At 41.4% G+C, this 13839-nt stretch overlaps 1 protein-coding gene across 5 annotated transcripts in view; it reads right to left on the reverse strand.

The window, feature by feature from the left end:
- LOC127421257 (active breakpoint cluster region-related protein) overlaps positions 1-13839 on the reverse strand; it is a 290552-nt gene that overhangs the window by 114173 nt on the left and 162540 nt on the right. For all 5 annotated transcript variants that reach the window (XM_051664144.1, XM_051664153.1, XM_051664160.1 and 2 more), the window contains 3 exons: positions 6556-6608; positions 4333-4473; positions 2426-2547 (listed from right to left, as the gene is read on the reverse strand). In XM_051664144.1, coding sequence (XP_051520104.1) covers positions 2426-2547; positions 4333-4473; positions 6556-6608 — 316 coding nt within the window. The remainder of the gene's footprint in view (positions 1-2425; positions 2548-4332; positions 4474-6555; positions 6609-13839) is intronic.

A 13839-nucleotide genomic window follows, 5' to 3' on the forward strand; every position in this document is an offset into this window, starting at 1 on the left:
CTCCAGCACATCCCAAAGACTTTCAATGGGGTTAAGGTTCAAAGGAACCACTCTTTCACAATTTGAGCCCAATGAATATTGGCATTGTCGTCCTTGAATATGCCCATGCCGTCAGGAGAGAAAAAATCCATTGATGGTATAACCTGGTCATTCAGTACATTCAGGACTTCATTTTCTTGCTGCATAACGTTGCTGAGCCTAGACTTGACCAGTTGAAGCAACCCCAGATCATAACACTGCCTCCAGAGGCTTGAACATTGGGCACTATGCATGACGCGCCCATCGCTTTGGCATAGGGTAAATCTGGACTCATCAGACCACATGAGCTTTTTCCATTGCTCCACAGTCCAATCTTATGCTCCCTAGCAAATTGAAGTGGCCACACAGCTGTTTAGTCCCAATCCTGTAAATTCTCATCGCATTGTGTGTGTGGAAATGCTCTTACTTTCCCTATTAAACATAGCCGTGAGTTCTAATGACGATTTTTTACAATGTGACTTCAAGCGTTTTAGTGATCTCCGATCATGATCATTCAAGATTTTTTTCCGACCACATTTCTTCCACGAAGCTGATGGTTCACTACTACCCTTCCAGATTTTAATAATGCGTTGGAAAGTTCTTAACCCAATTCCAGTGATTTCAGCACTCTCCTTAGTTGTTTTTTTTTTTTGCTTGATGCAGGCCAATGATTTGCCCCTTCTGAAATACACTAAAATCTTTTCCATGACCACGGGATACGTCTTCCGACATGATTAAGAAATGAGAAGCTGCACACTGCATCAGTTTGGGTTAAAAGAATTGTTGCCAGCTGAACCATATTAATAACTGCAATAATGATCCAATCATAGGCTCTTACATATCTGCTTATTTAAATTAAAATGACAATTATTTTTTTTATTTATTTTTTTGGCCAGGCAGTATAGTATGGGCAAAGTGGGGCACTTTTGGAAATTTTACTTTTCTTGACACTTTGAATTATGATCCGAACGCCACATAACCTATAATTATACCATTGAAGAAAGCTTAGGATGTCTTCTATATTGGGAACTAGAACCTTTGAAGATCCTCTTTTGACCAAATCACAGATTGTTTTTTAGCAGTACTGGTAAAGTGGGAAAAAGGAAAAATTATTCTCTACTTCTACTTTACCCATATTCACCCTATATTATAAAATTTGCAACATTTACATACAAAACTTGAAAACACCACTAGATAGAGGTAACACACAAATGCCCTGAGCAATGTAATGATGTTAGACTTTTTAAATTACACCAGTAAAAGTTCCACTTTGGCAGACATAAAAAAAAAATACAAAAAGTAAAATAAAAACTAACTAAACTGAAACTACAAAACACTGAGAAAATTAAAACTAAACTAAAACTAACAGACAAACAGTGAAAACTAACAAAAACTAAAAAAATGTTATGACAAATTGAATATAAAATAGAAATAAAAACCAAAACTATAATAACCCTGCGTGAAATGGAAGAGAACAGTGCAAACATTCTTCAAAAATTCTCCTTTTGTGTTCCACAGAAGATAAAAGGTTTGAAATGGTATGAGTGTGAGTAAATGATGACAGAACCACAAAAAAACTAATTTTCATGTCTATCTTTGTCTTCCAATCCTGATAGAAAATGACTTTGTATGGACTGAAGTAGTCTATGTCCTCTCGGGTGTGGAGAGCATACAGATACAGAAATACTTAAGAGACCAAAATATTTCCATGACAGGAAAACTTGATAATGCATTCTCATTTTAAGGGGATTATAATGCCCAGTATGGCTCTGCAAAGGAATATTATCTGTTCATCACATCCCTGCACATTCATAACAACCAATTAAAATCATCTCCTGACTAATTCATCCTGATTAACACGCCGAGTATTTTACAGTCTGTGCTAAGAAAAAATTAAAAATCTGAAAGAACTGAATGTCTCATAATGCAGAGGGAGAAAGTGAATTAAGATAAAGTATATCAAATTAGGATTAGGATTAAAGAATAGGACCCAGATTATTACTCTGAATTAACTAGAGATGCAGTATTTCTACTGTTGTGTGCAAGATAAATAAAATAAGGCTAAATAAGCATGACTGAATGTTGCTTTCTCACATACACACACACGCTAACCTAAGTGTGTGTGTAATTCTAATTGGAAGGCTGTGGTTCAAGAAACACAGAGCTGCATCAAGGTAACAGCAGCTATCAGTCATTATTACTTTCCCTCTGGGATCGTAACCATGCCAACAACAGAGTGACAAATGAGGTTACAGCTTCGTAAATCAAAACACTTTATCTACAGACACCAAATACCTGTATAGTGATGCATGTATAGGTGATAGGTCGGGGGGAAAAGCGAGTTATACAGCATGATAGAGAAGGTAACGTACTTCATAGATCAAAATATATTGTATCAAGGTCATACCCCACTGCAGTCTTTTTAATCTTGGCGCAGAGAAGCAGGTCTGTGAAGAGGAAGACATGACGGAGTTTCCGTGTACCCTCCGACAACTCCACCAGGAAACCATCCTTCACCAGCTGACGAACCTGCCAGACACAGAAGCACCCCACTTACTTCCTGTACACTCGTTCATAAGCACATAGACAATGTGCGCCTTTGGGGAACCAAGGGGTGGCAAAGGTCAAGGATCTGATTGCGGTTACAGAGTCCATCACTGACACTGTACGCTTTGATTATTAAAAGATCTCCTCTGTGCCTACTGTAGTCTATAATCACACATAGCTGACCATAAAACTGCAATCATTTAGAATATACAGTACAAGCAGCAAACAAAGTAAAGATGCGTGCTCAAGAATAAAGATGGCCAGGGAGCCAGTGTTGGAATGACTTACAACAGCCATGTACTCATCAGTAGGATTAAAAACATAAGTGGATCGGAGGTGCATGATGGAAAACAGTTGAAACATTAATTCTCAATTAAGGAAAAATTGAAGAAACTTTGAAGGTTACTTATAAGGGGCCTAAGTAAGAAAATTACACCAAAGGGGGTTATATTCTACACTTTTGTAGCATTTTATTTTTTTTCCCCGATGTCCACTTACAATGCATTTGTCTTAAAATCTGGTTTGTTACTGTTTTAACAAATAACACACAAATTATTGTATTGTTCTTGTAAATACTGAATAAAGAATTGTTGCTTTGCATAAAGCTGGAAAGGGTTACAAAGTTATCTTGAAGAGCTTAGATATTCACCTGTCCACAGTTAGACAAACTGTCTATAAATGAGATGATTTAGTACTGTGGCTACTCTCCCTAAAAGTGGCCGTCAGCCAAGATGACTTAAAGGGCACCGCAGAATGCTCAATGAGGTAAAACAGAACCCTAGATTGACAGCTAAAGACTTGAAGGAATCATTGCAACTGGTTAACGTCTCTGTTCATGAGTCTACTATATCGAAAACATTAATCAGGCATCGTGTCTATGGCAGGACACCATGAAGAAAGCAGCTGCTTTCTAACAAAAACATTACTATGCCTGAAGTTTGCTAAAGACCACCATGACACGCCACAACGCTACTGGAAACTGTTTTGTGGACTGATGATACTAAGGTTGAATTGTTTGGGAAGAACACGCAGCACTACCTTTCGTGTAAAAAGGGCACTGCATACCAACATGAAAACATCATCCCAACGGTGATAGTACGGTGGAGAGAGCATCATGATTTGGGGCTGCTTCGCTGCTTCGGGGCCTGGACCACTTGCCAGCATTGAGGGGAAAATTAATTCCCAAGTTTATCAAGATATCCTACAGGATAATGTCAGGGTGGCTGTGTGCCAGCTGGAGCTCAGTAGAAGTTGAATGATGCAGCTGTACAATGACCCTGAGCATCAAAGTAAATCCACTACAGAATGGCTTCAAAAAAAGAAAATCCACCTTTTGGAGTGGCCCAGTCAGAGTCCACACCTTAACAAAATAGAGATGCTGTGAAATGACCTCAAGAGAGCCGTTTTACACCAGATATCCTAAGAATATGGCTGAGCTGAAGCAGTTCTGAAAGGAAGAATGGTCCAAAATTCCTTCTGAACAGAAATCAAGTGCCGCTGTAAACTGCACATACCAGAAACGCTTGGTTGAGGTTATTGCTGCCAAAAGAGGGTCGACCAGTTATTAAATCCAAGGGTTCACTTACTTTTTTCAAAGCACTGTAAATGTTTAATGGGATGTGTTCAATAAAGACATGAACGATTATAATGTTTGTGTGTTGGTAGCTTAAGCACATTGTGTTTGTCTATACTTGTGACCATGATGAAGTTGAGATCACATTTTATAACCAATTAATGCAGAAAACCAGCATAATCCTAAGGGCGCACCTCTCCTTTGGGTGTGGTCACAGCAGTCCTGCGTGGATCAATTTCTTCATTGATGTTGGACAGGAAGTTCTGCGATATTCTCAGAGCATCCTGAAGAAGTGGGAAATCTGGATGGTCTTTAGGGGTGTGCTTCAACAAGTCCTAAATATAAAAATAAATAAATAAATAAAACACACAAATACAGACATCAGATCTGAGCTATATACTTTAAGAGATAATCTAACTATTAAAAAAAAAAGCATAAGCCGGTTTATCAAAATGACACTTTGGTCTAATATTCTGGGAGTATTTTTATAAATTTTGCAAAAATGACAATACCTCTTTTTGACAAGCTTTATTACTATTGATAAAAGTTTTAACCGAATATTTCAAGTATGTATAGCTGCAGGCTGGAGAGCTCCAAATGGGGCGGAATCTCCAAAAGAGGGCAGGGTAACTCCGGAAATGGTAGGGTTACTCTAAAGGGGGTTGCGCCAATTCCAAAAGGAGGTGTCACTTCCACACAAGGTTAAGGGTTAGGTCAGGGGCTCCCTATATCTTTGCTGGCTGTTTGAAGCTCCTGCCCCCTTTTTGGAGCTCTGCCTGCAGCTATACCATTCTCGAATGTTTGGGGAAAATATTAAGACTGGGTATGTGGGTATCTGGGTTTGTCAAAAAGAAGTCCAGTTTTGACATGATGATACTGGCATCTTAATGAAAATGATGGTTTCAGCAGTGTCTCTTTATGGCACAGGACATCATATATAACATTTCATCAATAGAACTATTGCCTTCATGCAGGGGTGGGATTACGATTTCTGAGGCCCTGAGCAACTGTCCAACCGGGTGCACCCGGGGCAGGGCGATATGGCTTAAAAAATTATTACATTTTGATATTTTTCAGGCTGTTGACGATATTCGTAACATGTTTTGATAATTGTTTATTTGCTCAGAAATGACATAAAAGCTATTTTAAAACATATTTTGTATTTATCCTAACAGCCAATGTAGCCAAGTAGATTTAAAGTGTTTAATTAAATAAAAATCTAGTTTTTCACTAAATTAACACAAGGAAGAATGGTATTTAATTTATAATATTACAAAATGTAATTTGTATGAACCAATACAATAAAAGAGTAATAAAAAGGCAATTTTAACCTACTTATCTGTGTGTGAATGAACAGGGTGTGCAAAAACATTATTTATTATTGTCCAGCCAAGTTTATTACATTATAATTTATTATCATATGATGCAGAATTAGTATTATTATTTTGAAGGCTTGTTTTATACAATAGCAATATATTTCTGTTGTATTGACTTCACCTTCACCTGGAGCTGCAGTGTCAGTATGTATTTCACAGTTTACAATGTTCCTCAATACAAATCACATTGTTCCTCAATACAAATCTGGTGAAACGCTGTCACCTCCTCTATCTCTGTGACACTGTGTCACATTTTTAGATTTGCATAATAACTTTAAGCGGTTTCAAATGTTTGGAATTGTGTGAATGGGTGACATGCATCAGTAATCCTTCACAATGCAGGTGAATCGCCCCACAACGGCTGAAAACAGCATATCCGCATGCGAACACAGAACAGTGCGTCACCCCTTAAATTTTTGCCGTCTGACGGGGGGCCCCCCAAAGTCCGGGGACCCACGCAATTGCGTGGTTTGCATGGTGGTTAATGCCGCTACAGTTTATAAGTACAGCTTACACTGATAAAAAGTCAAAATGTCACCACAGACAATATTAAATTATCAAAACATGTAAAGACAATTTTACAAGGTAACAAATCCAAAACAAGTACTCTATTAGTACTCTAGCACATGCAGGACTAAATGCATTTAAAAAAAACTCATGACTCATTATCAACCTTTCTGCTGGTTAAACTTCAAGACTCTCTCAAACACAGTACGAATATATTTATTTAGGTTTATTAAAAACACTGCAAGCCCTGCCATGCTTAAATAACTTGTTGAATAGCAGGCCTTGAGTAACAACTCACTGCCTCTCTGATAAAAGCTACATGTGAGTGTTTGTGTGACTCCAGGAAAATATTTGGAGTCTAAGCTTTTCTATGCCTTTGTAAAGGTGACCTTATAAATTAAAGCTCTAGTTGTTGTTCAGTGTCTGACCATATGCAGGCAATTCCGACCACCACATGAAATCAAAAGATGTGACATCTGAGGAGATGTGAGGATAGAGAGAGAGAGAGAGAGAGAGAGAGAGAGAGAGACTCACATGTAGGACCAGAGTGCTGCGGGTGACGCGGTCAATAGGCTTGTAGAGGAGAGCTGCAAAGAGAAACATTTTAGAATTAATAATAAAATAAGCATACATTTTAGAATGTTTTATCACAACATACAGACCCTAAATGTGAGGAACACAGACTCACAAAGCATACACACACACACACACACACACACACACTTTCACACAAATGTGTATTTATACCTTTCAGAGACAAACATGTAACTAAAAACTGAAAAAAGACAGAAATCCTCTTTCCCAAACTCTATTACACAGCTGAGTGAGCAGCATCTCTGAGCACTTCACAAACATGAGACCATCAAGACAAATGAATCCAAACACTGCAGCTCAGTTTATGTCTTCAGCTTTCAATAAATAGTCTCAATAAACTGAAAGACAGAATAAAACCTATTTGTTAGCTTACAGTGTCATAACCCTCCCACTATCCTTAAATGTGATTCTGAATACTCCTCTGAGGAGATAGAGTTAGAGTTTTTCTGCACACTTTTCTTACCACGTACCATAGACTTCTACGTTCTTCATATTAATCTAAATATAATTACTAAAGACTTATAGCCTGACTCTAACCCTAAAAGCTAGCTTTATATATTTATTTGAAAAAAAACAAGTTTTGTATTTCCTGAAGAAAATAAGTGCGTGCAAGTCAGCAAAAGAATATTGTTTACGTTTTAAGAAAGCTTAGGGTTTAAGCTTTGGTTCTGTTTAAAGGAAATGCTGTCCGCATGCTTTGCTGTTGTCATGACACTTGCACGCATCTGGTTTTCTGTAGGCTGTGTATAAGGATCAACACATAACATGACACCATCAAGAAAGAATGAAAATAATCACAATTCAGTAAGTAAATATTACAATGACATCAACCATGTTGTTTCCATTTTGAATGACAAACATTCTATCAATGGAAGATTTTCAAACTTTAATCTTAAATATACACTGATGAGCCAACACATTATGTCCACCTGCCTAATATGTTGTTGGTCCTCCACGTGCTGCCAAAACAGCATCAACCTGCCGAGGCATGGACTCTACAAGACTCCTGAAGGTATCTTGTGGCATCTGGCACCAAGACATTAGCAGCAAATCCTTCAAGTCCTGTAAGTTGCGAGGTAGGTCAGACTTGTTGGTCCAGCATATCCCACAGATGCTCAATCGGATTGAGATGAACTCATCATGTTCCTAAAACCATTCCCGAACAATGTGTGCAGTGTGGCAGGGTGCATTATCCTGCTGAAAGAGGCCACTGCCATCAGGGAATTCCATTGCCATGAAGGGATGTACCTGGTCTGCAACAATGTTTAGGTAGTGGCACGTGTCAAATTGACATCCACATGAATGGCCGGACCCAGGGTTTCCCAGCAGAACATTGCCCAGAGCATTACATTCCCTCCACCGGCTTGTCGTCTTCCCACAGTGCATCCTGGTGCTGTCACTTCCCCAGTTAAATGGCGCACATGTAAACAGCCATCCACGTGATGTAAAAGAAAACGGGACTCATCGGACCAGACGAGCTCCTTCCACTGCTCCAAGGTCCAGTACCGACATTCACGTGCCCATTGTAGGTGCTTTCGAAGGTGGACAGGGGTCATATCATGGGAACTCTGTCTGGTCTGCGCCTACGCAGCAGGGTGCAATGCACTGTGTGTTGACACACTCATCCCATAACCATCATTAAAATATTCTGTGACTTGTGCCACAGTAGACCTTCCGTTGGTTCGGACCAGACGGGATAGCCTTCGTTGCCCTCGCGCATTGATGAGCATTGGGCGCCCAACACCCTGTCGCTGGTTTGTGGTTTGTCCATCCTTGGACCACTGTCGACAGGTACTCATCATTGCTGACCAGGAGCACCCCACAAGCGTTGCCGTTTCAGAGATGCTCTGACCCAGTTGTCTGGCCATATCAATTTGGCCTTTGTCAAAGTCACTCAGATCTTTACTATGAAATATTTCTCCTGCATTCAACACATTAACTAAGAGAACTGATTGTTCGCTTATCATCTAATCTATCCAGACCTTGACATGTGGCCTTGTTAGGAGATGATCAACGTTATTCGGTTCACCTGTGAGTGGTCATAATGTTTTGGCTCATTTATGTATATTATAAAATTTCCCCCCTAAGTTGACAAAAATCAATAACAGATTGCACATCCGAGACTTAAATTATCTACAAAAATGAAAAATTAGAAGTTTAATATTTAGGGTTAAGGATTCAGACAAAGCCCTAAGGAATATCAACACCAGTTATACCTTGCAAGCACTGTAAAAAAAAAAGAAAAAAGAAAGAGAGATCAAGCAACTGGTGCGACGGCGACGACAACTCTAAAGGAACTGGAGGAAGGCAACATTGGGTGAGAAATAAGGTCTCAAAGTGCTGTGGGAGGATATCAAGCAGAGGCTAGCCAGCCTGCAGAGGGCTGAGTGCATCCGAAAGTGCAGGAAAAGGAAGGAGGAGTGAGCCAACTTCTACAAGAACCCCTTCAAGCATGCCAGGCAGCTGATGGAGGAAGCAAAGACTGGGAAGCTGAAAATAACCAGGAAGGAGCTGGAAGAATACATCAGAAGGCAGTATAGGGACCCAGCAAGGAATGAGCCATTAGGTTCGCCAGGATACGTGCCTCATCCAGCCCTTTCCATATCCCAGTTTAACGCTGAGCTTGGAGGGAGAGGTGAAGTCAGAGTGGTCGTAAGAAAGGCCAGATCATCAGCAGCCCCAGGCCCCAAGGGATACCCTACAGGCTCTATAAGAACTGCCCCACAGTATTGAAGCTGCTGTGGACCCTCATGCAAGCTGCCAGGAAAAAGCAATGCATCCCATCGGAGTGGCGAAGAGCAGTGGCAGTATTCATCCCCAAGGAAAAGGACTCCAGAGAGATCAGCCAATTCAGGAGCATCGCCTTGCTCAACGTTGAAGGGAAGATTTTCTTCTCCATTTTGGCATGGAGAATAACCAACAACCTCACAGAGAATGGCTATTTAGACACCAGCTGCCAGAAGGTGGGGTTCCAGGTTTCCCAGGGTGTGTGGAGCACTCATCGTGATTTGGGAGCGGATTCAACTGGCCAAGCACGAAAAGAAAGATCTGTGTGTCGTTTGGCTTGACCTTGCGAACATGTATGGATCAGTGCCACATCAGCTCATCAACTATGCCACGAGTTCTTAACACATGCCTCACAGCAATTGGAGCCTGATGTCAAATTACTTCAAGGACCTGCGAATTAGCTTTGCCCTCTAGGATTTCACTACTGGATGGCAGCAGCTGGAGGAAAGAATCGCCATGGGATGCTCAATCTCCCCCATTCTGTTTGTGGTCGCCTTCGAGGTAATACTCATTGGAGCAAAACAGATGGTGGGAGGAGTCAGATTGCCATCAGGGCAGAAACTGTACTGAGCAGCTACATGGATGATGTTTATAGCCTCCTGCTGACAGCACAATGTACAGCTAGACTGCTAAAAAGGATGGATGAATTGACGTCCTGGGCAAGGATGAAGATCAAGCCCACTAAGTCCCGAAGTCTCTCGCTTATGAAAGGGGTCAGGAATGACAGCACCATCATTGTCTTGGGCAATGAGAGAATCCCGCTGCTGGCTGAACAGTCCATCAAAAGCCTTGTAAGACAATACATGGCTGAGCTCTCTGACAAGAACATGGGGAAGAGTGTGCTGAATCAGCTCACTGATGGTCTGGCAGGGATTGACCGAAGCCAGCTTCCAGGAAAGTACAATGTGCTATCACACCACACTATACCAGAGGATAATGTGGCCACTAAAACTGTGTAAAATCCCCTTATCCACAGTAAGCAAGTTGTATGTGAAAGCCAACTCTTTCATCGAAAAGTGTCTGGGCTTGCTGCGATGCCTATCTGAAACGGGCCTTTTTGGAAAGAATATCTTACAGCTGCCACTGCAATCCATCTACATGGACTACAAGCAGGAAAAGACCAGGATAGTGTTGGAGACAAGGGAATACACTGACCAGGGAGTGAGGAGTACAAACGTCCAGGCCTACACGGGCCGCAAGTGGAAAGCCCATGCTGAAATTGACTTGGCAATTAGCAGGCTGCAACATAGAGATCATCGGCAGAGTCCAGACAGGAAGGACATGTCTTGGGTGGGGAGAAGCTCCGCGAGTCTGGTCCAAGGCCAGCAGGAAAGAGAGGAAGGAACTGGTGGTGTCTGAGGTGATGAGGATGGAGGATGAGCACTATAAGATCAAGGCTGTAGCACAGGGACGACAGGGGTCTGGACAACGTGGGAAGGCGTTGTTGGCAGAAACATCAGCATGGCGGACCTGTGGAAGATTCCACATGCAATGCTCAATTTTCTTATCAGGGCAACATACAACACTCTCCTCTGCCCATTGAACCTGCACTAGTGGTTTGGCCAGGAAGAATGCTGTTCTATCTGCAGCAGTCCAAATGTAAGCCTCCAGCACAATTTGTCAGGCTGCAGGATTGCGCTATCCCAAGGGTGCTACAGGTGGCGACACGACTATGTCCTGAGCAGATTGGCCGAGGTGTTGGAGGGGCGCAGACAGGACACTAGTAGGTCACCCTTCACCAGTGTGTCATAACATCCAATTTGTCAGAGAAGGTGGGGGCAAAACAAGCACTGCACCAAGGGATCCACAGTTCCTTTCCCAGGACTGGAGAATGAGAGTCGATCTCGTCAGGAAGCTCCAGATCCCTTGGGAGATTATCAACACAAGTCTCAGCCCTGACATAGTGGTGTGGTCCAGCGGTGCCAAGACCATGCTCCTCATTGAGCTAACTGTCCCATGGAAGGAGAGAGTAGAAGCTGCCTTTGAGAGGAAGAGGTTGAAGTACACGGATCTTGCAGCTGAGTGCAAGAAGTCTGGCTGGAGAACCATTATCCACCCGGTAGAAGTAGGATGCCGCAGCTTTATTGGAACAACAGCGGTTCGCCTCCTGAGGGATATGGGAGTAACTGGAGCAAACCAGTGGAAGGCCTTGATAGACCTGGCTGAAGAGGCAGAGAAGAGTAGCTTTTGGCTCTGGGTGAGGAGAAAGGAGAAGTGTCGGGGTAGTAACACCTAACCCGAGGTCCAGCTGCAGGGGGTGGCAGACGTCCCTGCCACTGCTCCGCCACCAGGACAAATTCCAGGTTTAAAGGAGCGAAACATTGACTTTGCCGCTGACTTATGGGCCCCGGAGGAGGTGCGTCAGGCAGTAATGCCATAGCAGGCCAAGAACTACCTGTGTAATTAATACATTTTTATATTTACTTTATTCATGAATCACTTTAAAATTTAGAATATCTCCAATAGGATGTTTTGACAGATTTAGCTCATTACTGGGGATGATTTTGTAAACACACATATACCTGTGTTATGTTTTAAATCATGTTGGGGACCTCCCACTGTTTACAATTATATAATATTAACTTATATGAAATAAGCCATTTATAACTGTATTTTCCTTCTAGGCATCACAGGGGACCATTCATACAAATGCAAATATTCACTTTAAAGGTGCAATTAGTAATGTTTTGAATTTGTCATCTTGGACTTACACTGACGCCTAGTGGTGTGGAAAACTTTTTTAATCAGGAAAAAATGACTCAGTGCACCTTTAAAAAAACTGAGTGCACCCACCATGCCGTGAGGTTTGGATGATGAGTAATTAAATTTAATTTTATTGTTGAACTTTTGCAAATTGTATTGGATAGAGACAGAAATAAAGTTATTGGGGAGAGAAAGGGTGAAGGTGTTCTGAAACAGATCTCTCATGTGAGCACCATGGCTCAACATGCCATTGAAGACACTCCAAATCTATCCCCCACAGCCTCGTTTTCATTCACATAAAAAAATCAAAGATGACACTACTGCGAATAAGGTCTACAGCTCACCAAGAATACCCACAGGTCACACTATGAGTACTATTACACAGTTTTGGAAAGCATACCGACATACACACTCAGATCAAGTCTCCTGTGAGCAATATTTAGGAAAAACATTGGCTTCTCATATCTTTGACAGCACTAGAGGGAGAATTCTCCACTCTCCTCCTCTTAGCTCACGTCTTTATCACTGACAGAGTTATATGGAGGGGTCCTGTGGTGGTCCTGCTTTCTTTCACTCTAATGGACGATGATTCCCGACAGCCCCCTCTCATTCGCTCACAATACAAAGTCTAATCAAATTACTAAATCACAACACAACTGAGCGCTCTGACAGCACATATATCCCATGAGTCTCTGCAGGGCTGATGAATGTTATGAGAGAGAAAATGGAGAGAGAGAAAGAAAGAAAAGGTATCCAAGTAGATTAATAAGAGAACACTACTGTTTAAGTTTATACAACAGTAAGCAATCTAGTCGCTCTCACATCAACTAGTGCAGTTGTTCTCAACTGGTTTTGCTTTAGGACCAAGATTTTACCATATAAATAGATGCAAGCATGTGTGTGAGTGTGTGTGTGCGAATGCATGTAAGTACTTGCTCTGGTTGTCATGAATGAATGCGCAAAATTGGCTCCTTAAGAATAATCTGGCTCACTGCACCGAATGGAGCCCGAGCAATCAGAGTTGATAAGATGTGAAAAGGAACCAATCAGGAAATTCAGTATAAATTGTGACATCCAATCACAATCTTGGAGCACATTCTCGGCATAGATGCTTTTACACTAATTTGGTTCCTTCCTAGATGTCCTTCACACAGAGTCCCAGAATAAACCCCTCTAGATCAATAGAGCTACTGATTTCCTATATATTCATCCACCTGGATTGAAGAAAAGAGGAGTGGAGTTTAATATTCATCAGAGCTAGAAGAACATGAGAGAAATAGAGCAGCAGGTGATGGCGCAATTACAGGAGGGTGTAAATGTTTGTGTGTGTGTGTGTGTGTGTGTGTGTATGTGTTTGCACCATGTTTATACTACAATGTGGGGACCAAATGTCCCCATATGGATAGTAAAACCTGAGAAAACCTACCTTGTGGGGACCAGCCAGCGGTCCCCATGAGGGACATTTTGTTAAAGCATTCATATTGTGCTAATTTCATTTAAAAAGATATTATTTAAACTGTAAAAATCTTAATTCTTTTAGCAGTAGGACTACTGTTCTAGACAGATGAACCTCTAGAAAAGCATTAAAGACGTAAATTCTGTGGATGGAGTTTTTGGTATGTACAGTAAGCATTCCCTTTCATGTATTTTTGTGCATATCATACAAAAGTTGCTCAGAGTGTACTGGCTTACATGGTCATGACAGGAGTTGAACAATTAATGTCAAAGATGTGC

Source organism: Myxocyprinus asiaticus, chromosome 3 (assembly GCF_019703515.2).
Source record: "Myxocyprinus asiaticus isolate MX2 ecotype Aquarium Trade chromosome 3, UBuf_Myxa_2, whole genome shotgun sequence".
NCBI classification, from domain to species: domain Eukaryota; kingdom Metazoa; phylum Chordata; class Actinopteri; order Cypriniformes; family Catostomidae; genus Myxocyprinus; species Myxocyprinus asiaticus.